This window comes from Hyperoodon ampullatus, assembly GCF_949752795.1.
Source record: "Hyperoodon ampullatus genome assembly, chromosome: X".
NCBI classification, from domain to species: domain Eukaryota; kingdom Metazoa; phylum Chordata; class Mammalia; order Artiodactyla; family Ziphiidae; genus Hyperoodon; species Hyperoodon ampullatus.
This window is the reverse complement of record NC_136913.1, coordinates 17,579,940-17,607,439: the sequence shown is the minus strand read 5'-3', so window position 1 is coordinate 17,607,439 and position 27,500 is coordinate 17,579,940. Positions and strand designations below refer to the sequence as shown.

General features: G+C 48.5%; 1 protein-coding gene across 6 annotated transcripts in view; it reads left to right on the top strand.

Moving 5' to 3' along the window:
• Nucleotides 1–27,500, top strand: part of SH3KBP1 (SH3 domain containing kinase binding protein 1) — a gene marked incomplete at its 5' end in the record, with an annotated part of 262,811 nt that overhangs the window by 208,321 nt on the left and 26,990 nt on the right. For all 6 annotated transcript variants that reach the window (XM_079726907.1, XM_079726911.1, XM_079726910.1 and 3 more), the window contains 3 exons: nt 516–596; nt 3,184–3,343; nt 19,192–19,277. In XM_079726907.1, the coding sequence (XP_079583033.1) occupies nt 516–596; nt 3,184–3,343; nt 19,192–19,277 (327 nt within the window). The remainder of the gene's footprint in view (nt 1–515; nt 597–3,183; nt 3,344–19,191; nt 19,278–27,500) is intronic.

Here is a 27,500-nt window from a genome sequence, read left to right as displayed (position 1 = left end):
TGGTGTGTAATGTATAAAAATATTGAATCACTGTGTTGTACACTTGAAACTAATATAATATTGTAAGTCAACTAAACTTCAATTTAAAAAAATACACGTTCTAGTTACTATTGCTGCGTAACAAACCACTCCAAATTTGGTGGCATAAAACAACAATCTTCTTATGCCTGTGGATTTGTTTATTTATTTATATACATTCCCCACCCACACCAAGTGGTCTCCTGTGGTCTTCCTTACTTTGATGCGTAAGGAGGTCAGATTTAAATATCAATAAATGTTAGTGGTGTTCTTGTAAATGAAGGATGCACAGGCAGGCAAACTTAATGACATGTGCCAGAAATGGCTTCTGCTCCGTTTCTAAGCAGCTTGTGTTTGCCAGATAACACCAGCACTCAGCTTAGGAAAGAAAAAAACCTATTGACTTTGCTGTACCTGATAAATATTTAAAATGCTAGTGCATCTAATAAATGGATGGGGGAAACATTTCCTAATCGTTGCCATCCTTTCCCCACCAGGTACCACTGAAAGAAAACATGAAATTAAAAAGATACCTCCTGAAAGGCCAGAAACGCTTCCAAATAGAACAGAAGAAAAAGGTATGAGATCAGGTCTTCGTTGGCACTTCTAGAACGGCAAGAGACAGAGCTGCCTGTCGCAGGGCTGGTCCCTGTTACCCACAGAATTTGCTTTTTCTTTGGAATATGGTGATTATGGTTTTGTTTTGATTGCTTTTAAATTTCCTGTTTCTAAAGAAATAGGAGAGAGGGTTATGTGGTGCTTCTTTGGGCCGGCATTTCTCATCCAATGAAAAACAACCAGCCTAGTCACTTAACACACTGGGGCTCTTCCATCCCAGTCTTCCTGCCATCACCGCCCTCCCCACACCAGCAGCATCCTGAAGTCCGCATGCTGACTGTAAGTTCCTAGAGGGCCCCGCTGTACTGGCCACGGTTCCCAGCCAGCCTCGTGCCCCAGGTGCTCATTAACTGCTGATGGGTGGGTGTGGCTTAGAGAAGTTCCCATCCAGACAAATGAAAGCTGTCAGTCACTGCTGGGCCTTTGACTCTGGCTACTATATTGCAGACACATGTCCTCGGTCAGGAATGTTGAGGGAGGGGGTGGCATGGCAAAACTGGGAGAAGCAGCCCAGTGCCCACAGTCCCCTTAATGGGGTCAAAAATGTCATTTTCAGGGAAGTACCGTAACCTGTATCACACAGTCAGTTTTACGAATGTGTTTGACTCCTATGGTCTGCGTGTCCCTCCCAGAGAAATCTGCATGCTGTGGAAGGACTCATTTTATTAGGTGTCTAAGATTTGATCGATCACACATTTTACGGGGAAAGTGTTACGTTATCATTATGAACAGCAGGCAGAGCAAGTTCCGTTTTCAAAAGCAGTTATTTGTAAGTCACAAGAGAGATGCTGAATTAATGAACGTAATTCTTTGGAGATGCTCCTGGGTGGCCTCATGAAATTTTGTGAAATTTAATATTTTATATCAGCCTGCCAGAAGTTTTACCAACATTGCGAGTTCTTAGGAAGTTATACCTCTTTCTTTCACAGTGAACAGTTAAAACTTGAGTTGTGGAAGCTCCTTGTGAAGGCCAGGTCTGCGTCACAGATCGATGAAAAAATAGCTATTGAGTGTGTACCATACAAATAGTTCTTTGATAAAAGTGTGCGTGTTGTGACATAACCAAACACCGCCTCTGTCCTCACGGAAGACACATGGCTGGTTTGGGGCTCATAGCCAGGCTCTGTGATGAGGACACTGCCTGCTCTGTTCCATGCTGACTAGCATATGTACTCGGCTTACGTGTGAACAACCGCCCTAGTTGGTTGGCCAAGTGGCCACACACTTCTGCTTCCTTCCCCTCCCGTGATGCCTTGTTCTGTGCCGCAGTGGGTCAGGAGACAGAAGCAGCAGGGAAGACAGCAAACCAGCCCCACCTTGAGACTTGGCCTCCCTAGTAGGTGGGCACGAACCCTCTCTCCCGTTCGTTCTGCAGGCTGCTGGAGCTCCCGTCCCTCCCAGGAGGCAGGAGGAATCCCCCCTCCTTTGTATTTTAGCGGAGCCCTTCCTCCTCTGGTGCCCCCTCTGGTCCCTGCGGACCAGTAAAAGAGTTCCCAGCATTCCTGGATGGAGCACGTTCCCTTATTGAAATCTTGTGGGGATAAGCACAGTGATGTCTGTACAATACCTGATGGGCTTTTTAAAGCTTTGCCCATCTGCCTGGTCACCCAAACGATGTGAGTTTGTGTTTGCAAGTGAAACGTGTTCACAGTTCCAGCTTCCAAGTGAGCACAGGGATGCTGCCTGTCCTCCAGTGGGCAGCTCCCTGAAGCTCTATCTTTACAGAGAAACGTGGGGACATAAAACATGAAGCTGCCACCAAGCACTGCCCAGTATGGCACCAGATCTGGCTTTAACTTCTTTCTAATAGCTCCGACACCCAAAACCCTCCAGAGACCAAATATCTGTGAAGTCCCAGTTTACCTTCCGAGGTGAAACTGTGCACAGAAAGCATCCAGAACTAATTGTTGGGTCCTGGTGCTTTACACAGGCTGACCTGGGAGACGTCAGGCCTCTTTCCTCCGCACACCCAACAGGTCCCGCTGGTCATTGACCAAACCCATCAGCCATTTACCGAGCACCTGCTCAGTGCCAGGCACCATGCGGGTTCTAGAGAGATGGCAAGACGTGGGCCCTGCCCATGGGGGCTGACTGCCTGCAGGCCGTGCCAATGCAGACACCCAGAAAGTACTCAAGTGGAGCCTGTTTATAAAGGGCTGTCCTTCGCAGCTCAGGAGAGGGAGTAGGAAAGTCTGCCTCTGAGGGTGGGTCCAGCTGTTGAGAATGGAACATGACCGTGTCGCATTTCAGCCAGGCAGAATGTGAGTAGGCCCAGTGAAGTATGAGTAGGAGTGTTCCAAGGGTGGGCAATGGCCGGAAGGGCCCTCAGACAGAGGGACCAGCATGAGCAAAGGTGAACAGTGGGCTGTGATTGTTTAGGGCTTTTTCTAACTTGACCAAGAAGAGATGATGCTCTTCGCCTTCCATCCTGACCTTGGCAAACAGCGTCAGTGATTTTTTTTAAGCAGAAAACAAGCAGTCTTCAGTACTGTCACTTACACTAGTTCTATGTGTCTTCTTTATGCTTCTTTAAACAATGACTTAAAGAAAGACCAGAGAGAGAGCCAAAACTGGATTTACAGAAGCCTTCTGTTCCTGCCATACCGCCCAAAAAGCCGCGGCCACCCAAGACCAATTCTCTCAGCAGACCAGGTGCGCTGCCCCCGAGGAGGCCGGAGCGACCAGCGGGTCCCCTGACCCATACCAGGTACTGCTCCGCTCTTGACGCTGGGGCGGGGGCGGCGGCAGGGCAGCCGCAGGACGCTGGACTCCAGCCACTTGGGTCCTTGCTCCCATGCTCAGGCAGAAGCGGGTGTGAGGCCGGGGGGCGCAGCCTGGGTTTCAGGATTGGAGATGAGAATCCAGGTCCTGGCACCTAGGCCCTGCTCACGCGTGGGCATTTCCCCCTGTGCTTCCTTAGAGCAAGGCCAGCTGCCCTTACGACCGGAAGTGCGGGTGGCATGCCCGCCTTCACCCCTGGATGTCCTGCCGGCTTGGGTGCGTGCATCTCACTGGCAGCTCCATCCCCTGGCCCTCTCCCTGCTCTGGGGTGGCCCCCTCCACACTCCCAGGCTCCCTCTGCTCTTGCCTGTGCAGCCCTATTGTAGGACCCAGGACCCAGTCTGGCAAATGTTGTCTTAGTGTCCATGTCCATGTCCATGTCCATGAACTATGAGACCCTCAAAGGCAAGGGGCATGCTTCGTTCAGGCACGAGTTCCGAGACGGGCCTGGCAAAACTCAAATTTGTTCACTGGCTGGCTGGACACCTGTGTTAGTGATATGGAATCAGAGTTGGACATTGTGCCTTCCAGACCTGAGATGCCCACCACAAGGGACAAGGAAGTGTCACGTTCTCTCCACAAGTTCATTGCTGGAACTTTCTACCGTTACATGCATATTATACGTGTTGATGTAATATACTGGAGCAAGTCGGTGGCCTAGAGGTCTTTACATGGACCTGTCAACACACAGTCACTCACTGAATTTTTGTTCTTCTGAGCTAAGTTTGCATGGTGAGAATCTCATGGGGCTTCAGTGTCCTCGTGCTAGAGCCAGGCAGGCTTCCAGGCTCACGTCATAGTAGGAGTGGGAGCCCCAGCAGGTCACTGCCCGTCTCTCCTCACCTTCCCTGTCTGCACATTGTGTATGATCATGAAATGCATCTAAAAGGATGGAAGGGTATAATATCCGAGTATGTAGCCTCGGGCCTGTAAATCAACTTTACTTTCACTGTCTTATTTATGATTGTGTGTCAAACTGGGTATACTGGAGTGAAACAAAAATAGCTCATTTACGTTTTAGAAAAAAATTTTAAATCGTGGTAAAATACACATAACACAAAATTTTCTCAGGTATGTGAGCCCATTGGAGGAGCGGCTGGCTCACTTGTGTCATTCGGCAGGTGTCCCCCAAGATCCAATCAAACAACTGCTCCCCTATGATGGCCCCAGGGGAAACTAACGGGACCAGGGCCACTGTTGAGTGGGTCAGGCCCCTACGTGTTGTGTCCTCTTCTGCTGACGGACATGCGCACGATGAGGCCGCTTGCCAGCCCCAATGACCTTAGCAAGGGCCACTTCAGTAGCATTGGTCGGCCCAGAGCTTGCACTTCAGAAGGAAAAGGTTATGTAAACCTAAGTGCTTCCAAAGAGAACATGAGCTCCACAAACAGGGAGGAGGGAGCAGCAGGGGTCGTACATCGCTTTGTGGTGGGTGAAAGGAGAGCAGAAGCCACGCTCTGCCAAATTCTTATAGTCTTCCAGGGACCACAGGCATTTCGATGAAGTCAGTAACGATTTCCAGAATATTCCTGCTGCTCTAATGATCCGATCCGAAGCGAAGTGCGGTTCCAATGGCTTCTGCGCCTTCAAAGGCTGCTCTCAGCCGTCTCGTTAGGAGATAGGTGCAGGCCTTGCGAGCCATCGATTAGACCTGCACGGGAGCAGGGAATGAATGATAACCTCCGACCCTCTGGGCTCACAGAAGCCCCATTTTCCTCCCGCCTCTGCTGAGCTCTTCCCCACCTCCAGCTCTCCCAAGATCCAGCTGTGGATCAGAAGGATGAGCCACCGAGGAAGATGCGTGAGAGGCGTTTGTACAGAAGCCAGTGGGAAGCGTAACTGTTCTTTACATTGTGTGTGGCATCTGAGCAGCCTGGGAGAGGGTGGGCAGTCCCCGACCTCCCAAGCTCCCAGGGCACTGGTTTGCAGAAAGGAGGGAGTGAGAGGCAAGCCCCAGGCTTCCTCCCTGCCAATCCCTGGAAGTGGCAGACCCGGGCAAGGCTGGGAGCATTTGAGGAGCCGGTACCTGCTCTGACCGCTTGCACAGACAGTTGAAGGGAGGACGGTGCCTGCTCTAACTTGGTGGTTCTCAAGCTTGAGCGTGCATCGGCGTCACCTGGACATCATATTCAAACACATTGCTGCGTCCCACCCCCACGGTCGTTGATCCGGTAGGTCTGGGATAGGTCTGGGAATTGATGCTGCTGGTCCACATCCACGCTGTGAGAATCTCAGGTTTTTGACAGTGCCACCCTCCTTCCCTGGCTGCCTCTCATGCATCCGTTAGTGCTGCCCGACTTAAGTGCCCAGTTAGCACGCCCCTCTCCTGGAAGCCTTCCCTTATCTCTCACGATTGCTCTCTCCTCCAAACGCCTGACACCCCGTGTTTAGCCTGGTGCGGGGCCCCATGCTGTGCCACTTGGGATGCTCACACCCCCGGACTCCTTTACCAGATTTAAAGCAGATCAAGAGTGTGTTTTGTCATCTCCACATGGTTTACGGGGTTGAGCATATGGTAGTGGCTCATTTAATACACTTGTTGAATGCCATGGTTCCTAAAAAGGGGGGGAGGTGCCAGTGCTTACATTTTGTTCACTTTTGCTCTCCTGTCATCCTTCCCAGCCCCTGTACAAGCTCTGTAGCATGTGCGTCTTATATTCTAAGTCACCTAGTGTGCCATGGATTTCAACATAAAAAAATGTAAGAAGATCGAAGAAAGGCTTGCTGTTTCTCAGTATCTCACGCATTTCATATTTTTTGCTAAGCAGTTACATCGGACAACCAACCCGTGTACTGGTTTATGAACTTGTTTTGTTCCACCAAGGTAGTTGAGGTAGGAATGTTAACGTCAAACAGTTTTGTGTCGGTAGTCCTCCAAGAAGGGGTATTGTCTGCTGTGCAAACCCGAATCCTCGCCAGGATTTACCTGACTGGATGGGTAGATGGGCGGATGGATAGACGGATGGTCCGAACACATGGACGCTCGGTCACCATTTGCTGTTCTTACTGGGAATGAGGCATGAGGCATTGCCACTCCAGCTGCAGTGTCTGGGCTCAAGCTTCCTCTCACCAGCCAGAAAGCTTGCTGCCAAATGTGGCTTCCAGAAGAGATCAATTTCTTTCTATTTAAACAGGGACTAGCATCTTTTAGAAAAAGGAATACCTAAGTTTAGGAAGAGGGGAGTCATTTTTAGATGCATTTACTTAACAGAAATGGATTGAGGGACTACTGTATACCAGACACTGTTCTGGATCTTAGTAACGGTGGGGCTTGGCCATTATAGATCCTGGTCTTCATGGGGAACTAGGACACCTGCGCGATTTTGTGTCCATCTGAGCAAGTAGCAGCATGCCATTAACATACTTACTTCCAGACAGTAAATGTAGGTAGAAATTTAACAGAAAGAAAGAGACTTTTTCCAAAAAAATTTAGTACCAGAGTTGATTTAAAAATTGAATGATGATAGGAGATTCCCCTAGGTCATAAGTGCCTTTGTTTGAAAGTCTGTGCTTTGGGGATGCATCAGTTATTTACTCACAGCATAAAGACAGCGTCTGCTGGTGTCATCCAGCCCACCATATAACTAAGGTAGTTGTGGTACAAAGAGCATTCTGTCTACCTCTATCTTCACACTTGAGAAAGTGGAGTCTCAAAAGTATAGCACCTACTCACTTGTTTTGATATTTGATCATAAAGATATTTCAAATGACAGAACATACCTTAACTTGTGTGTGTGTGTGTGTTGTATACACACACACGGACATGTGACGTTATATGTCTCATAATGTGTATTATCGATTTAATAAAGATGGAGTCATGAGAAGAGGCCCTGAAACTTGGGAGAAGGGTCCAAAAGAAAAAAAATCCAAGGAAAAGCTGGAAAGAAGCAGGCTGTCCTAAGCCCTAGCAGTTTGCATGCAGCAGGAGGCAGCGAGCCAGAAACCTGAGGGGCAGAGCAGGTGTGTGCCTTCAAAGGAAAATAAACCCAATGGGGAAAGAGGTAGAAGCAGGCTGAAGAGACCAGAACAGGTTTGTTAATCTTCCCAAACATGGACACCCCAAGTTGTAAATAATCTCATTTTCTTCCCAAAGAACGGGCAAGTGGGAGCAGGACCTTTGGCCCAAGTTGCCAGGGAGTCGTGCCTGTTGTCTGCTGCAGCACAGAGCAGCCAGCGCTCTGAGTGGAGGGGCAGGCAACTGGCAGGGCGGGGACGGGCGGGACTTGAGTGACAGTCAGGGGCGGGGCTTGTGGAGGCGGGGCTTGAGTGATAGGGGTGGGGCTGGTGGAGGCGGGGCTTGAGTGACAGTCAGGGGCGGGGCTGGTGGGGCGGGGCTTGAGTGATGGTCAGGGGTGGGGCTGGTGGAGGCGGGGCTTGAGTGATGGTCAGGGGCGGGGCTGGTGGAGGCAGGGCTTGAGTGATAGGGGCTCTGGGACTGAGAGGAAGGAAGTGAAGCTAAAAGAAGTAAGAGGAGGTGAGCTGAGCAGGGATGTAGTGGAAGCAGGAAGTGGGGAAACTCGATGGCCAGAAGTACCAGAGATGCTGGTCAGGAAGGGGAGGTTGGTGCCCACAATTTCAGAGGCAGAGTGGATCTGAAGATGGACATATCCACAGAGGGAGGGGCCCTGAATGTGGGTGGCTGAGGATGAATGAAGGTCATAAGGGCTGAAGGGACCAGGGGAGGGAGGGGATGGATTGCCCACATGGCTCTCATAGGCTCAGGAAGATGGCAAGAGCTGAAATGAGGTGAGGCTGATGTTCTCGTAGCCAGTGTCCTCCCAGGTGGATGTCGGGGTGTTCTGGGAGTTGATGACAGTCAGTGATAAGAAAGTTTCACTAGTCAGGGCGGTAGCAGGTCATTAAGTCAAGAGATTCCAGATTGATGGAGCTGCTTACTGTGGCTCAAGCATCGCAGAGGGCGCTGTCCACTGACTTCAGATGTGGAAGCCTGTGTCAGAGGAGGAATATCAGTGAGAAGGTGGGCAATTGGGTCTTGGACACCAGGCTGTGGGCAGGAGGCCTAGTGGCTTCCCAGACCTGTGCCACTTGCAGATGACCTATTGCTTTAAATCTTAAACACACCAGGTACATTTCCCATGAAAGGCTGAAGGCTGTATGGAGAGAACTGGAACACGGATCCAGGGAGAGCAACAGTGGAATTGCACATTTTTTCCTTGTAATGAAGAGGGAGCCCTGGATACCAGAGAAACCCTGGGAGATTAGTGACTGTTGAGCCCTGAGACATTTTAGCTTGAGGCAAAGATTAAGTAAACATTTATATGCCAAACATCAACTAAGTGCTTAGGGAAGGGCAGATGTCTCTCTGGAGACCAACTTACCCACACGGAAGTTAATTTTTCTTCAGATTTACACAGGCATCCCAGCTGCTTCAAGCCCCTCAGGATACAAATTAGCAGAAAGTAAACTTCTAGGTCCTGGTGGTTCTGTGAGGTGTGTGGTCCCCATGCCCACCAAAAGAACGCACTAAAAAAGACCTTTGCTCTTGTTAGCTCTAAGCTAATCAATCATTTAATTTAAAAAAAAACAGGGAAAGAAAGATAGCTAGAGTGCACACAAATGTTCCCTAAGCAGGCAGATAGAATGTGTACCTGGGTGGTCAGGCCATCATTTTGAGTTTGGATTGCTCAAGTATTCTAAATGTCTTTTCAGAGATTCCTAGGGATGTGGCATGTGGTGTTTGAGTGTTTCCCTTCTTTTCTACAAGTCAGGACCAAGACATGTCTTTGGAGAGTTGAGGAGAGAGACCTCGGCTAGAAATTACAGAGGTGGGTGTCATTGGCTCACAGATGGTAGTTACAGGCATGGAATGGCTATAATCACTCCAGGAGATTACAGAGAAGAAGAGGAGAGAGTACAGGCAACAGTGGGGAAAACCATTACTTACAGGGCGGAGGAAGGACGAGGAGCTGTGGAAAAGGGTGAGTGGACTGCAAGGCCGTGGAAGCCACGAGAAGGGAGGGTGGAGCGGCTACCGGCCAGTGGATCTCACGCTCGAGTGTACGTTGGCATCACCTGCGGTCTTGTTAAAACACAGATCGCGGGGCCTCCCTGGTGGCGCAGTGGTTGAGAGTCCGCCTGCTGATGCAGGGGATACGGGTTCGTGCCCCGGTCTGGGAGGATCCCATATGCCGCGGAGCGGCTGGGCCCGTGAGCCATGGCCGCGGAGCCTGCGCATCCAGAGCCTGTGCTCCGCAACGGGAGAGGCCACAACAGTGAGAGGCCAGCGTACCGCAAAAAAAAAAAAAAAAAAAAAAACACAGATCGCTGCTCTCCAAGTTTCTGATTCAGGAGGTCTGGGTTCAGGCCTGAGAATTTGCGTTTCTAGCAAGCTCCCGGGTCTGCTGCCGCCGCTGGTTAGCCAAGCCCACTATGAGAACCTCCACCAAAGTGAGAGCCGGGGAGACTGAAGGGGCTTTGGTCACTAGCTGGCCCTTGGTGATCCCAGTCAAGTGGTTTCTATACAATAGTTGGGGGCAAGAGACAGACTCAGGGTTGAGTTGAAGAAAGAACAGGCGGGTGACCAAGCACGTGTAGACTTGTCTTGTGAGAAACTCGGCTATGGGGGAAAGGTGGAAATTGGGTGCTACATACGGATCCAGTGATAAGAGAGGAGTGTGTATGTGTGTGCTCTGTGTGTGTGTGTGTGCGTGCGTGTTTGTGTGTGTGCTGTGTGTGGTGTCATTCCTTATTTCAGAAATTCATCAAGTGCCTCCATTTGGCTAGGCCCTCTTCTGGGTGGTAGTTAACTACGGTAACCAGGCGAGACATGCCTCCTACCCACCCACTGCTTACTGGGCTTTGGAGCCAGGCCCACCAGTGTGGAAAGCCCACCCCTCTGCTTCCTTACCCTGTAGCTTCAGGCAAGGTACACACCTCTCTGTGTCTCAGTTTCCGTCGCCACTCCTAGGGCACCTAGTTCTTCTCGTTCTTCTCTTGAGGGCCTTCTTGTGAGGCCCTCAACCAATCTTTTTTCCTCCCTTGAGAGAGCTCAGTGGGTGACCTTGTTGGGAGAGGACTTGTCACATGGTGACAAACAGGTCATGCTCAGCAGCTCTGAGGGAGCAAGGAAACACGGACGCCCTCAGACCTCACATCGAGAGGTCTCTAGAGAGAGGAAGCAGAGCCGCAAGAGCGTCGGGGAAGGCTGGGCACTGAGGGGGGGCGGGTGGTTTATGGAGCAGAGGAATCCCACAGGGGAAAATACCTTGTCACATTGTAGAAATGTCTACCTTAGCTGCTGGCCTCATTTCATTTGTATGTATAACTTTCTCTCCATACGTCTTTCCATCCTCACCCAGAATAAATTTCATTCCCTGCAGCAAGATCCAACAACAGTAGTGATGGGCTTAGCCTCAGCTCAGACTGAGCCACATTGATTTTCCTGCCAGTGATGGCCAGAAGCAGGCAAGGAATCAGTGGGGGATATTAACGCCCTGCACGGGCACAGGTACTAATTGGTTCGTATAACACTTTTCCCATGGGCTATTTTTTTGAACACTCTTCCTCCAAGTGACACCCCACAAACTTTTCTCAGAGTTGTGCGCTGATGAGAGCCCCTCCTCCAGGCATCAAAAGCCCCTTGCCCCTCTGAGAGGCCCAGCTGTGGGTTTGCCGATGGGAGCTGCGGGTGTCATCATCCTTCGGCCTTAGGGGCTTGGGGCTTGTGCCCTGGATGGGCTCTAGACGGAGGCCTGTTTCCAGCCACACTTGCAGAGTCTGCATGGAGAACAGAAATTTGGAGGGGAACTGAGTGGGCAATGTCCCATCACCTTCCAACGTGTCTTCACCAACTATAAATAGCCAAGCCTGTTTGTGCTCATCCAAACAAGGACACAGTGCAAGGGGAGAGCTGCCAGGAAAACCACTCTGGTTCCCACTTCCTGCACCCCTGGCCTCACTCAGGCTGCCCCACATTTAGACGAGAAGTTCATAGTCAAAAAATGCCTGTGATTCCTGGGAGATTTTAGGCCATGGGGTGCGTGTGTAGGGGCTCCACGGGATCAGCAGAACCTCCAGATCCACATTTCTGGGAAAGGGGAGCGAGGCTCCTCCTGCCCTCCTGCTGATGAGCAAAGGAAACTGGGCTCACTGCTGCTGCGATTTTGTCCTTTCCTGAAGGAAGCGTTCAACCTCCCCGGGCAGTAATGGCCCCTCACAGAGCGCTTCTGAAGGACTGGCTTCATCTCTGCTCCCTCCACAGATGGGCAGAGCCCTCTTATTGTTGCTTATTTGCAAGAGAAAAATCTCTAGAAGCATCAAACATGTGCATTTTGATTATTACTGCCCCAAGTGTGGTGGGCAAAGATAAGGCTGGGTGTCAAGAAGCTTCCATCCAGGGCTTCCCTGGTGGCGCAGTGGTTGAGAGTCCGCCTGCCGATGCAGGGGACACAGGTTCGTGCCCCGGTCCAGGAAGATCCCACATGCCGCAGAGCGGCTGGGCCCGTGAGCCATGGCCACTGAGCCTGCGCGTCCGGAGCCTGTGCTCCGCAACAGGAGAGGCCATAACAGTGAGAGGCCCGCGTACCGCAAAAAAAAAAAAAGAAAAAAAAAGAAGCTTCCATCCAGTTTTAGCTTTGCTACCAATTAGCTGTGTGGCCTTGGGCTCATAACTCCCAGCCTTAGAGCCCAGGACCCTCGTCCGTAATAAAATGGGGGCCTGAGCCGGGTAATCTTTACCCAATTGTTTTTTTTTTAACATCTTTATTGGAGTATAATTGCTTTACAGTGGTGTGTTAGTTTCTGCTTTATAACAAAGTGAATCAGCTATACGTATACATATATCCCCATATCCCCTCCCTCTGGCATCTCCCTCCCACCCTCCCTATCCCACCCCTCTAGGTGGTCACCCAGCACCGAGCTGATCTCCCTGTGCTAAGCGGCTGCTTCCCACTAGCTATCTATTTTACATTTGGTAGTGTATATATGTCCATGCCACTCTCTCACTTCGTCCCAGCTTACCCTTCCCCCTCCCCATGTCCTCAAGCCCATTCTCTACGTCTGAGTCTTTATTCCTGTCCTGCCCCTAGGTTCTTCAGAACCTTTTTTTTTTAGATTCTATATATATGTGTTACATATGGTATCCATCAACAGATGAATGGATAAAGAAGATGTGGCACATATATACAATGGAATATTACTCAGCCATAAAAAGAAATGAAATTGAGTTATTTGTAGTGAGGTGGGTGGACCTAGAGTGTGTCATACAGAATGAAGTAAGTCAGAAAGAGAAAAACAAATACCCAGTTTTAATAGTCAGAGCCTAAGTCTGAGATGTTGTGAGCAGGCAGCCAGGAAAGCAGGGAGGGAGCTTTCATCTCCATTGACCTCGCATCCTCAGCGCACGATTGGACCAGGATGAGTGGGGTGAGCAATAGGACGGGGCTGATAAAACAAGGTTGTGGGGTTGGAGCAAGAGAGAAGAGAGGGTATCTCTAGCCATTTCTCTAGAAACTTCACATCTGCCATCTGTCATCATCCCTATGAGTAGATAACTCCCAGGTGGGATGAAAGCTGGGGAAAAATGGAGGATTCAAAGGGTGCAGCTCAGTGGTTTTCTGAGTACAGGGGATGGGGCTTTTCTATTTCTTTTTCCTTTCCTTTCTTTTCCAACCTTTTTTTTTTTTTTTTGCCCCCATAACAATTTTTAGGCACTTAAAACCCAGACATTTACATTATGGTAATAGATCCTTCTGAGGGCAGGAAGCGGAGACTGCCGAAAAGATACATCATCTGGACTTGGGATCTTTTGCTTACTAGGAATCAGTCCACTCTTTTTCCCTTCACCCCCCACTCACCTCCAGAAGCATGTGGGGTCATTTTGGTGGTTTTTAGTTGCTGCTGTTACTGCTGCTGTTCATTTATTTATTTACTTGTTTGCTTGCCTCGGCTTCCTGTGCACTTCAGCATCTTTTCCAGGCCACATGTCTTGGCTTAACTGTCCCAACTTGGGCTAAATTGGGGCATGCCACTGGCTGAGCTCATGTTCTCAAGGGATGCACATGGCGCATCTTCCACATTTCCAACTGTTCACGTGCCCCATCTCACGTCTCAGGTCTGAGTGGAAAGAGCAGGCCCCTCTGGGTGGGTCGGGTATGGGATTTTTGTTTATTAGTAGTACTTTTTAACTCGGGGAGCAAAGGCGATTTACCCAGCTGGCAGTGAGCTGCGGTGACACAGGCTGCCTGGCATCCTCGGTGACTCACCATCTCCAGGACCAGGAGGCTGAGTGAAGCAGCTTTGAGAAGCAGTCAAGAGCTTGGGCTCCAGAGGCAGAGTTAGTAGGTTCAAATCCAGACCCCACCATTCGACTAGTTTTATGACCTTTTGTCAGCAAGTGACTTCATCTCACTGAGCCTGAGTTTCTTGATCTATATAATGAAGAGAAGGGCCGCACAGGTGGGCTTCTCCAGGAAGCAAGTTTTAGTATGCGAGATCTGTGTAGGGTTCAGTGCCTGTGGGGAGGGAGAAGGAAGCCGCCTGGGGCAGAGGGAGAGAAGTTGTGAGGCTCCCCAGAGCCTCGGCCAAGTCCATGGGGGCTTTGGGACTAAAACGGCCCCTCCGAGTTGTCTTATGTTGGGCTGAGATGGCTGAGACTTTTATACCGTGAAATGTGGGCCACGCTGGAAAGGCCAAGGAGGCTCTCTGCAGCTGAGGTAGTCCCTGGAGGGGCCAACAGCATTTCCACCGGCGGGGGCGACCAGCCCTTCACAGAACGGGGCTCTGGGTGGTGCAGCTCCGTGTCTGCCATGCAGAGTAGATACTTCAAGGGGCAGTTGGGGCGATTGAATCATACATGGAAGGAGCTTATCCTAGTGCCTGGCTTGTGGCAGGCAGTCAGTAAAGCGTAGGTGCTGCTGTTACTTCTCTGGGATTGTCGGTTCCACTTATTCCTGCTGGGTGTCCTTGGGCTGGTCAACCTGTTCCCTGCGATTTAGGGTCCCTGGCCAGCGAAGCAAGGAGACTCTTAGTTGCTAGTTGCCTATCCAAGCCACGTGTTTTAAATATCCATAACCAAACCTGCTGAAGAAATAACAAGAAAATAACATTATTTTGATTTAACAATCAGAGATGAGTAAGGGCAACCATGTTCCGATATCTTTGGCTATATGGGGATGTGCCTGCTTTCTTCTATTTTCTCCCTTTATTTAACAGCTGTGGGCATAGAAACTCACCATAAAAAAAAAAAAAACAAGCCCTCGCAGGAGCTAGTAAACTACAAAAGTATGAGCTTTTCCCTCTTTTGTTGAATTTAGTAACATCCTTTTTGCCAAAATGGTGCCCATGTGTTGGGCAGACTGGAGGAGAACAGGGACCATCGAGGGCTGCAGCCTCATTGGGTGTCACCCGCTCCAAACGTGTGCTCTGAAGAATTTCAGAAATTCTGCTCTTTTTCGGAACTGACATTCATTAGCTTTGTTGTAAACGTCTATAAATACAGTGAAAGGCATTTACAAATAGACATTGTAAAATGCTTCCACACCCACAGTCTGAACACTGTCAAAACACCAGCTGCAGCTTCCCTACTTGGAAGGATCAGAACCTTTTTAAACTACACCTACTGTGTTTTCAAAATAGGCTTGTTTCTGGCCCTGTGTAGAAGATGATTTCAGCCGAAAGCCTGTGTCTGCTCTTGGCATGAGGGATCAGGACTTATTTAGAGAGATGGGGGGATCCCAACCTCCTTCCTTTCAGAATATGGCTGGCGCTTTAGAATCTGGGGAGCGGTCACTCACAGCTGCTATTTCCTATTTCTTCGGGTGGGGGGATCCCTCATGACCTGGACCTCTCAGTGTAGGATTTGTAACTCCACCCCCCGCAAATGGTTCCCAGGTGAGTTCCAGGTGTGGTCACAGGGGATCACAGAGGCACCTGTGGTCGGGGAGATCCTTAAAGGAGAGTTTGTAGGTAGGGGCCAGGCAATCTCATCTTTTACCTGGATGATACTGGTGGGGAGAAAGGAGAGCGAACATAAGCTGCCTGAATTGTACAAATCTCTGTTATTAAAAGTGAAGTTTTTTAAAAAAAAGAGTGAACTTGAAAAGGAATGAAAAATTTACCTATAGGTTTATCCCAGAGACAACTGCTATTAACATTTTGGGCTGTTTCTTGCCCATCTTTTTCCTATGTATATTTTGGTTTGTTTTTCATCGGTTTTACACAGGTGTGATCATACTGAATGTCATACAACTTTATGTCTTTAGGGAATAATGCAGTTATTATAAATACATAATGCATTCCCATTTCAGAAAAAAAGGCAAATGTTCATTAATTCTACAAGTATTTTTGAGCTCCTGACATGTACCAGGTGCTGGGCTGGTGCTAGAAATCACCCATCAGACTCCCCAGGAATAACCACTATAAATACATGTTCTTCTAGCCTTAAAAAAAAATATCCCTCTTCCTAATATATCAGAAGGGCATGTGGGTGCATGTGCAGTGAGGTGTATGTCATTTTTAACTTGTATTTGTCGCCTTGACATTGTAACATAAGCATCTGTCCCTGTTGTCATGAACTGTTTATATGTATCATTTTAGTGGCTGTATAAAAGTACATCACATATCATAGGTTTTTCAACTGTTCCCCTATTTATGAAAGACTCCAGTTCTTTTCCATTTTTCTTTATTACAAATAATGCTATGATAAACATCTTGATCCGCAAAACCCATTTGGGTATTTCAGACTATCTCTTTAGCATAGACCCGATGAACGTTTTAAATGCTATTGATATACACCCTGTTCTTAAAAATTACTTCTTTTTACCCTGCCCTGTTCCCCAGAGGCTTGGAGGTGACTTTCAAAAATGCATATAAAAAATAAAATAGTTAAGAGTGACAGTAAAGGGGAAATAAGGGCGGAAAAATAATACAGCCCAAGATCAGATGAGCACCGCAATGGGCATAGAGTTCTCTACGGCCCTCCTTGAGAGAGAGGCTCACATTGGACTAGAAGTTTCCAGGTATCAAACCAAAGAGGGAAATGGTAGCTCCAAGATCCACAGTTACCAAAATGCACGAATAAGCCACATGTTCAGAAGCAGCCGAGTTGTTCTGAGATACACGTGGTTCACTGATGTGCAAAGCTCCTTCCCCCATCCACACCTCCAACCCCCCCCCCCAATGACGTTCTCCCCAGCTGTCCACCAATGTGTCACCTCCAACCATCCTCACCTTTGGCCAAAAAAAAGGTCAGTGGAATTAACTGGACTTTCCTTGCCTGAGTGACCTCTCTCCCTGGACAGAACATGTGTTTTCGTAAGTTTTAATCCTTGGTGTGTTCCCAAAAGGACAGAGCTATCTGGCTGTGAGTATAACTTGAGTTCAGTCTGTGAGTTGGAAAGATGACAGCACCAAATCTTTCAGGCTCTGTAGATACCAAGTAATAAGATTAAGAGCCCTCAAGAACTTTTAAAAATGAAAATGCTGGGCTTCCCTGGTGACACAGTGGTTAAGAATCTGCCTGCCAATGCAGGGGACACGGGTTCGAGCCCTGGTCCGGGAAGATCCCCCATGCCGCGGAGCAACTAAGCCCATGCGGCAGAACTACTGAGCCTGCGCTCTGGAGCCCATGAGCCACAACTACTGAGCCCGCGTGCCGCAACTACTGAAGCCCACACACCTAGAGCCCGTGCTCCACAACAAGAGAAGCAATCGCAATGAGAAGCCCTCACACCGCAATGAAGAGTAGCCCCCGCTCGCCGTAACTAGAGAAAGCCCGCGTGCAGCAACGCAGACCCAGTGCAGCCAAAAATTTAAAGAATAAAAAAAAAAGGAAAATGCTTTCTTACTAATAGTACCACATTTCTCAAACATTTCATTCAGAAGTTTACATTCAAATTAGCAGATGCTCGGGCCCTGCCAATAAAGTGTTTTGAAATAAACATCCTTAATTCTGCCACTCCTGTTGGTTCTTTTAAAGTTGGCTCGGTGTCTGTCCAAGGGAGCGTGCCCCGTGGGGCCTGAGCTTCGGTAGCCGGGGTGGGGGTGGAGAGGGGGTCTGCTACGGAAATTTGGAATTTGGCCCGGGGGTCCCACAGCCTTGGGAGGTTGAGGTGAGGCAGTCTCCTAAGGCACATACACAGTCTTAGAGCTGTACTTTCTCTTGGTGGAGACTAAGCCATTTGGCCCAGCCCTGGTTCCCTGGAGTTCTCACCTCTGCTTGTCTTCTGGCCGAGGGTGCTTGAGGTTAAGAGCCAGTCTTGTTCACTTGGGAGCTGAGGGAAGCTGACCTCTGTCTACTGGGCCTTCTCCACTGTCACAAGGATACACATGTCTTGCTGAATGCCACCCCCATCACCCCTTCTTGGGTGGGGAACCCAGAAGTCTGCCCCTTACCTCCAGGTTTACAGGTCACCAGCTTCAGCTTTCCTCTGTCCCCATTGCCTCCAGGACACACTGAACCCCGAGGGACTCAGCCCAGCACCGTCTGACCTTTGCCAACCTTTCTCCTCTCACTGTTCTCTAAGGATCTCAGACTTTAGCCCCGCCACACTGGGCACTCCCACCTACCCTTGGGTCCTTGCTCTGTCATGCCTCTTACTGATACGTCCTCTGTCCCTTTTCCTCCAAGGCCCAACTGTGATGCCGCCTCCTCTGTGTTCTCCCAGCCCGCCCCGCAGATCTCTGTCTTGACCCAGTTCTTGATTCCCTTAAGACCTGGATGTACCTGTATCTTACCCAGCCTGTGCCATGTGGGCTCGGGGCTGTCTGTCTGTCTCTTTCTCCCATTTAGACCACGAGACCCTCCAGAGTAGGTACGACCTGGCTTGGCCCACTCATCACCCCCAGCGTGGTGGGTATTTGACAAGCGCTCCTGGAATAAATCTGTTACTCGTTGTGTAGTTCAGCTGCCTGGTGAGCACAGGGGGGCTATGAGATGGACTCTTTCTGTTGCTTTCCCGGGAACAACTACTTGGCTTCTTCCTCTCATTTTCTGGACAAGAATCTCTCATTTTAAGGGCAAGGATCTTTTCCTATTTCACTTGCCATCCCAGACCTTGGATAATCTTGTTCAGGGCTCATCCGCCTGAAAGGGTCCACAGAGCTGCCCATTTGCAGGGATTTGGAGGAAGCTTCTGCCCACGCATGAGTGGCTGCTTCTCTCATCATCTTGGAGGCCTGTCCCCATCATCCCAAAGGGCTGCTCCTAGCCCAGATAGAGAGGGAAGTCTCTCGTGTCCTGATGGGCACAGGGCCACCCACCCAACAGCTGTCTAATTTTACAGGCCCATGCCCCAGCGCCAGCTTTCAGGCTGCCAGATCTCAACTTGACACCTTGTGCCTGTCAACAGCCTGCCTGGTGCCTCCACTCCAGGCCAGAAACCCTTTTTCTCAAGGTTAAAAGTAGCCGACCTTTGACAAGCAACATTGGCTAAATTCCTGGCTCCTTAAAAGGGAAGCTTCTGGTTATCGTTTGCTGGTGCTTATTTGGCCATGGGGCAGGAATGGGCCCTACGTCACACCCTGTGGACCAACAGGAGGGTTTGTGGTTGAAGGTGCATTGCTAAACAGTCGTTATTAAAATAGCCGTCTCTGAAAATGTGTGTGGGAGAGGAGGGCCTCCAGTCTGTCGGCCGGTTTGCACCAAGGCCCATGTGGCTGGATAGCTTGTCAGCCCCCACTGGTCAGCCCCAGAGGCGACAGTGTGACCCATCCCCCATGCAGCGTACTCCTTAACTTGTGTGCAGCGAGAAAGCTGACGAAATGACAAGGACACACGCCAATTATTAAATGCCCGGACTTGTGTCTTTAATGTAGGGGTGACGGTCCAAAGATCGACTTGGCGGGCAGTTCGATATCCGGCATCCTGGACAAGGACCTCTCGGACCGCAGCAATGACATCGGTGAGTAAGGAGAGCATTCTCGCTTCTCTTTGCAAAACTTTAAAACAGAGCTTGGTTTGCCCCTTCCACCAGCCTGATGAGAACTAACACAACCATTTAAATGCAAGGCTAACAACCCTCAGGTGGTTTTAGATATTGCAGTCTTGTAAAGATGGGAGGTGATGGTGGTTTCCATGTTAAAACAGAACGCCTGGGATTTTTACTCTCCCCGGCCTTAGGAAAAATTTCTTGCAAGGTCTAATGAAAAGAAATGATGAACAGACCTTTTGGAGAAGTGGGCATTAGCACTTATATTCATATTTTCCAGCAATTTATGTATTTAGTCTAAAAAGGTGAATGGGTGGACACGCAGCATGGCAGAATTCACTGTAGACACAGCACTAAGTGTTTTGACTTTGAGTTAAAAATGAGCTTTGGTGCGGTAATGGCCACTTAGTTCAGAACGTGAGTGAGTTTTCCCGAGGTCAAGATACCACCATGTGACAGATGGGAAGGTAGCTCGAGTCCGTGGGTAAACAAGGCAGAGGGCTTTGGGGGGATGTGCGTGGGTGGAGTGCGGTCAAGTACGTGCTGGTTGAGGCCTCTGTTGGTCTGACGGGGTGACAGCCCTTTTAAGAAATCCAGATTCAGGGACCACATTTCTTTCAGCTTTACATCTTTTGTTTGTACCTGTCATGGTCAGAAGTTAGCACTCTCTCATATTCTACATGACAGAGAGAGGGATACATTTTGGACTTTGCCTTTCATAAGTTAAATTTTTTTATTTTGAAATAATTAGAGATTCACATGCAGTTGTAAGAAACAGTGCAGAGAGAACCACATACCCCTTGCCCGGTTTCTTGCAGCAGTAGCATCTTATGAACTATAGTGCAACGTCACAAGCAGGATATTGACATTGATACACCCCACCAGACTCCTCAGTTGTAGTGGTACTTATGTGTAATTAGTTCTCTGCAGTTCGGTCACATGTGTAGGTTTGTGTATCCACCACCACAGTCAAGATAAAGAACATGTCCCTCACTGCTAGGATCCATCCTGTTGCCTTTTTATAACCACTAACCACACGTCCCTCCCCACTCCTCTTCCCTAACCTCTGGCAGCCACTATCAAGGATTGATTTGACATGGAAGGTTCCAGCATGATTTGCATTGGCAACTCAATTTAGAAACAAATGCTGACAGTTGGCAGGCCTTGTAAGAGAATCCTCACTAGGACGCGCAGCATGAGCATTCCCATCACCTGGGGTTACTCTTTTTTGGGTGCAGTTTTCTTCTGAACCTGCTAATAGAGTTGCATCTTTGCAACTGCTGACCTGCAGTCTCTGGTCTGATCTTATGACAGCTTGGGAGTAGGCTATGTCATGACCGTAAATACCAAAAGTATTTGCCCTGGTTCCAGAAACTGTTTTACATCCTCACTTAGCCTTTGAGAAGCACAGTCAGGAAGGTGACCAGGAGCTTCTGACAGCTTGGGCTGATGCAATAGTAGAAACACTAGCGTGCTGTAGCTTTGGACTTGGTTAAAGGGCAGAGAAGAGCAGAGCAGCGACTGGCTGTGAATGAGAAGGAATCGTCAGAATGAGCCTGATTAAGTTCTGGTTTTACTGCTGTGGTTCAACATTTGGGCCCCATTTTAAGGCAGGCTGGCCCGTTGGCGAAGTGACAGTGAGGGTCACACGGGGCCCCCCACAGGAAGGGAGGTGTCACCCGCCTCCAGGGTGCACAGGGCTGTGCCTTGCTTGTGAAGAGCATTGGCCTCTGAGCCTTGTTTACTTTGGGTCTGGAGATGGCTGAGGTGGCTGTCACGAAAACACTGACAAGCTGGTTGGGAAACGCTGGGGACACTGATGGGGGAGGGTTAGCCTATGGAAGCTTTTCATACTGTGTATGTATCTGGGCGCCCAGAAAGAGATGCTGAGGTTTGGGTCACTCTCATTTTGCCAAGAAGACATTAATCCCAGAAGACTATAATTCCTGAAGCTAATAACGTAATGTATATATTATTTGCATTGCCAGAAATGATGATTAGCAGCCTTGTAAGCAACCACTAAATCCTTGAGTACCTACTGCTCAAGTGCAAGGTTATACTACTCATACACAGGCCCTGCTTTCCAGGGGCTTTGGGTCTGTTGCGGCCCCTAAGACGGCAAATGGAAAGTGTAACACTGACGGTCTGTCTAAATGCTGACGGAGTGGTAGAAAGTAAGACTGATCAGAGTTGGGGCTGCTCCTTGGTGCCCAGGATGTCAGGGCAGGCTCCATGAAGGGGGACGGACTTACCTGGATCTGGAAGTTAGATTCGCTTCGGTAGAGGCAGACGCAGAGGCAGAGGCAGGCAGGGAAATCACAGGGGGAGGGCCGATACCTGAGCATAGGTCGGCCTGGCTGCGGCAGAGCTTGCGCTGACGTGGAGGGGTGGTGCTGACCCAGAAATGTAAGTCGGAGCTGGATTGAGTTTGAGAGGGATGGATTTGTAATTTTTTCTGCAGGCAGTGGGAGCTCTTGATGGTTGACGCTGAAATGACATGATCGGGTCTAAAAATTCAGATAATAAGTGATGGAGGGCTTCCCTGGTGGCGCAGTGGTTGAGAGTCCGCCTGCCGATGCAGGGGACACAGGTCCGTGCCCCGGTCCGGGAGGATCCCGCGTGCCGCGGAGCGGCTGGGCCCGTGAGCCATGGCCGCTGAGCCTGCGCGTCCGGAGCCTGTGCTCCGCAACGGGAGAGGCCACAACAGTGAGAGGCCCGCGTACCGCAAAAAAAAAAAAATGATGGAGCTTTGTGGGACCAATCAGATGAAGGGAAGGTGGGTGTCAAGGAGTCAGGTTATTTGATAGTTCGCCTGAGAGGTAGTGAGAGGGAGCCAGAGTGGAGCTGCTCAGAAGAGGCTTGTGAAACAAGGGGTAGCAGCGCAAGCAGCAATGCGAGAGAATGATCGCTGGGCCTCGGGAACAGATGGCATTTGGGAGTGGGGAGGAGGAGAGAATGATTTGTTAGCTCTGAGGTTTTAGGGTTGGGTGACTGATTGGTGGGGGGAAATGACTTGGGTAGAAATAAGCATGTCCGGAGGAGGAACTGGTTTGGGGGGGAAACGTGATGAATTTAAGCATGTTGACATTGAGATTTGGTTGGACATCCCACGTCAGTGCTGGATGAGGACTTGAAGGAGGAGGCTGAGGCCGGAGAGGCGGGCAGAGCTTGACGTCTGCAGACCTGGGTTTGAGTGCTGTTGATTCTGCTGCTTCCTAGCTGGGTGACCTTCTGTAACTTAGACCAACTCTCTGAGCTTCAGCTTCTTTCTCTATAAAGAGTTCTAACATCTCTCTAAGCTTCCTCACCTTGTCTTCCAGAATTATGTAAAATCAGTTGATGAGCTGCCAAAAGACAGAGGTGATTATTATTAATGTTGTTGTTTGCTTAAAAGTGATAAAGTCGGGCTTCCCTGGTGGAGCAGTGGTTGAGAATCTGCCTGCCAATGCAGGGGACACGGGTTCGAGCCCTGGTCTGGGAAGATCCCACATGCCGCAGAGCGACTGGCCCCGTGAGCCACAATTACTGAGCCTGCGTGTCTGGAGCCTGTGCTCCGCAACAAGAGAGGCCGCGATAGTGAGAGGCCCGCGCACCGCGATGAGGAGTGTCCCTCACTTGCTGCAACTAGAGAAAGCCCTCGCACAGAGACGAAGAGCCAACACAGCCATAAATAAATACATAAATACATATTTAAAAAAAAAAGTGATAAAGTCAAGAAGATAAATAAAATCCTTACCATGAGAAAAGAGAAAGAAGGACCTAGAACTGAAGACTAAACCTTGTGCAAAGCCCTCATCTAAGGGAAAAGTGGGCTCTTGCAACATCACAGGGGCCAATGGAGGAGAGGATTTTAAGCAAAGTGTCTTAGGTCCAGACGCAGAAATGTTCTTTGCAGATGGATCGGTCAAGATTAGGACATTGCCAAGGGGCTGGCTCTCTTCAGGGCTGCTTTTGTATATCTGCTTTTGTAGCATTTGTTCATTGTTTTGAATCAAGAAGGAAATTATTTGTACCAGAATGTTTTGTTAGTGTTTCAGACAATTGAAGCTGTCCAAATGCGGGCCGCCGCGAATAACAGAATACAGCCTTGAAAGCCATTGGAAATCATCGTTGTTAGCTATAAATAAATCTGCTTCCTCTTAATAAAGCTATAATTTTAAATTATTATCATATTAAATTAGAGAACATGGCTTTTTCAGATCTCTTGTGGGCAGCTACCCGCATCTGTGAGCCCGAGATAATTTAGAATGAAATCAGTTGGTCCAAAGCTAACTTGTTGATGTCAGTTTGAGATACTGTTTGTAACAGACTATGCGGCCATATTTCAAGTAACATAATAGGAAACATGGATGAGCTCCAACACAGGCCTGCACATGAATAGAAATGAAAATTAAATTGTCTGGTTTTCTCTTGCTGACGGAAGAATCTCTGTTCCCATTGAATGGGAGATTAGAGGCCGTGAAGTCAAGTGCCATAACATTTACTTTTATTATGTAGTATATCGTAGTTCCCACGGCATGGTGGGATTTATTGTTACACTTCAGTGCTACGGAGATTTTCTGTTCCTTTCACACTAAAGCACATAGCAACAAGCCTCCAGGTGCGAAGCAGCCTGGGAACTGAGCCGTCTAGTTTCAACTAATTGACTTAAAAAAAAAGCCCTTCTCATTCTTCCTAAGTTGCTTGCCTTCTTTGTTTTGACTCTTGTTTTCCATTCTATTCAAATCTCATCATACCTTTCCCACTTCGGTCTCTTTACATGGACACCACCCCTGTTACATGAGGAAGCTGATTTCCCCTCTATCTTTTCAACTGACCCCACAGACCCACACTTCACATGCCGGTCAGTTTGGGGCCAAGTATTACCAACTTTACAGTCTATGGTCTTAGGATGTGGAACTGGTTTGGAAGCTTTGAAGGCAAACTTCAGCTTGTCCTCGGATCTCTCACCAATGCCTCTTGGCCTGTGGTTCATTCAGACCAGGAAATGTAAAAACACTTCCCTACCTATGCCCTGGGAATGCTATTAAGAGCTAATTGATTTTGGGTGGGGTGCTGGAAAGCTTCTAAAGCTGGATTGTGCTGATGGTTGCACAACTCTGTAAATACTAAAAATTATTAAGTTGTACTCTTAAAATGGATGAACTTTATGGTATCTAAATTATACTTCAGTAAAGCTATTGAAAAGAAAAGAGAGCTAATTGAAATTTTCTGAGCATTCACTTTGAGGTCTCAGTGTCAAAAAAAGATATACACACCTTTGCCTCACTTTATAAAACAGCTTTGTATATTTATTTAATAGCCACTATGTTAGTGTTTCTGAGTTGTCTATAAACCAATCTTTTATAAATAGGATTATGTTTTAGATGTGTTAAGGAAGCTTTCTAAAAGCTTGTAGTGGAATCATTTTGTAACACAAGTAAGTTCCTTCAAGGTGTTAAAGAAGTGTATTGTTTTACACAGTTTTGTTAAATTGGGGCCCACCTGGGCATTGATACGTATCATCACAGCTATGGTGATAGAATAATCCCAAAGCGTTTGGAAGACTTAGGAGTGCTTTTCTAAGAATATTTGGGGGCATAACAGGCCTTTATAATCTTTGACTCCTCTTTGAGGTACAATTTGTGATAGTTTCTTCTGAGTAACATCACTGTGGGTATAACGTCCTAGCATTAGAGTCATTCCTCCAGTGCAATGAAGAGCATACGCTCCCTCTCTTCATCTTCCTCTACTGTTGTCCTGAGGTTATAGTGGTGAAATCATAACAGTGGAAGCGAGCAAGCAAAAGGAAAGAAGGAACTAATAGTCACTGGGTGCCTACTAGACGTTTGGTATATTTTATATATTCCTCATCATCACCAGCCCTGTGAGGGAGGTGTAATGTCTCTTGTTTTACAGGGACTGGACAGGGAATGAAGAAAGTCAGGTAACTGGGGCAAGGTTAACCAACTGGTAAATCACAGAGTTGGATTTGAACCTAGTTCCCCCTGACCCATGGAGCCCAAATTTTCCAGTATATGAGGTTTGTCTGTATCAGTGGTTCTCAACCATTCTCCCCAGGGGACATTTGGCAACGTCTGGAGACATTTTTGATTGTCCCAAATTGGGGGTGGAGGTGGGAGTGGGGATGCTACTCGCACCTGGTGGGTGGAGACCAGAAATGCTGTTAAACATTTTACAGTACACAGGGCAGCCCCTGCAGCAAAGACTGATCCGATGCCACTGTCAATAGCACCGAAGTTGAGAAAGCCCAGTCAGTGCCAAGAATCCAGTGGTGAGTTAGGAACAGCTGGGATAGGGACAGTGTCCCCTCAATTGAGTGCAGCCTTATGGTCCTGGGATGGCCCATCTAATTTCCTGAGAATCTCTATAAAATGTAGTGTGAAAATGGTTTCAGAGCTTTTGGAAACTGGTGAGTTTACATACAAAAAAGTAAATATATTTAAGTTATTCACCTAAGCACGGACCAAGGAAGTTGCCACGACCTTTGAGAGGGCGCTCATCCTCTTTCTCCTTGCCCTAGAAAAAAATGATATAATTTGCATCTGATTTTCATACAGAAAGGGTGTTATGTTTGGGATTAGATACTCTGCCAAGATTTAATACCCAGTGTTTAAATGGATGTTAAATGAAAGGACAACAACAAACATGAAATTTAATCAATGCTAAATTAGAAATCTGTGTGGTAAAGCTTAAGACTATATATAGTATAAAGCAGTTTAATAGTGACCAGTAACACAAAATTTTTGTCAATATGACACCAAACCTCTATAAACAAGTGATTAAATTTTTAACTTATTTGAAATTTCTGCCTTTTACCATAAGAAACCATTTCTTGGGATTTCTTGGACAGATTTCGGGGAAGAGTTAGATCCCGGGCTTTGGGCTGTTGGTTTTTCTGTCCCCGTTTTTATATTTTAAATTTCCCCTTTTGGAACTAGAGAGCGAGTTATTGGGCCTTGTAGCATTTCAGGTCATTGAGCAATTTCTCAGGTTTAATAGGACAACATCTACTGTGTCCTGCCTGTCTTAAAGAACACCATGGGTGACATTTGGAGTGTTCCAGAAGGACTGCTGGCTGAGCATGTGTGTGAACAAGCCGCACCTCTCGGCTCTCTTGGGGTTAGTTGTTCTGACGTGACAGCTTTCCTTTGAGAGCCACAGCTCACTCTTATAGACAGTGTCCCTTCACCAGTGACCTTCAGACATGGTCTTTGGGATCAGGAAGGTGGCTGGCATTACCCGTGCAGAGGAGAGGAAGATGTGGTCCCTGCTATGTCACCATCGAGTCTGCACATGAGGCTGTGGGGTGTGCATGTGTGGGGCTCTGGCTCCTATTCAGGGACACCAGTCATGACCAAACTTCAGTTTGTATCAGGATGATTTGAGAAGCACTATGCATTTCTCAAGTGTGGTGATAGAAGGCAAAAGAGATTGTGCTTAGGGTCAAACGCTTTATACCAAGGAAGTGAAACAGGCTGAGCTTGCGATTGCTGGGTCTTGAACCTAGTCAGTCCCTCCGACTGGTTTTGGTTTCCTCCCCGCCCTTCAGGACTTAGCCTTGGCTCAGAGGAGGTTCTCTGCCGGGGCCTCCCCATCCAGTGCCCCTTCCCCTGGTTCCCGACCTCTCACCTAAGATTCTTAGGGCTCACAGCCTAGGTTTGTGCTGAGTAAACGGGGTCCATCTGGCCACCAGCACTGGTTTCCAAATCACCTCACCGTCTTAGAGAAGACGGGTGGATGGCAAGCCCTTGCCCTTCTCAGCACTTCCGAGAGTCTGCTCTGTCAGGGTTCCATGGACAGATCTTCACAGTTAGAAACATCGGTCCAGACCAAAACTGAGGTGCTCACCTCTGCCTGCTTGGCCCCCAACAGGGCAATCCTGGCCTTGGCAGTCTGTCGCATTGATTATGTTCGTGTTTAGTTTTGATGGGTTCCACAAACTACGTTTACCCCATCACATCCAATAAGCACAAAAGCAATAAACATTCAAAGTACCAGTAAGAAAAGTTTCATGACAACTGTAGAAACACAGGTGGAGGTTAAACAGATCCAAGTGGGGGTGACGATCATAAGTGTTGCATAACCTCCTGGAAGTGATGTATCTGGGGGTGTGAATTATTCTAAAACACAGAGAGCGAACAGTGCCATCCTGCCCAAGCCACCCACAGCCATCAGCCTGCCCTGAGCAAGAGT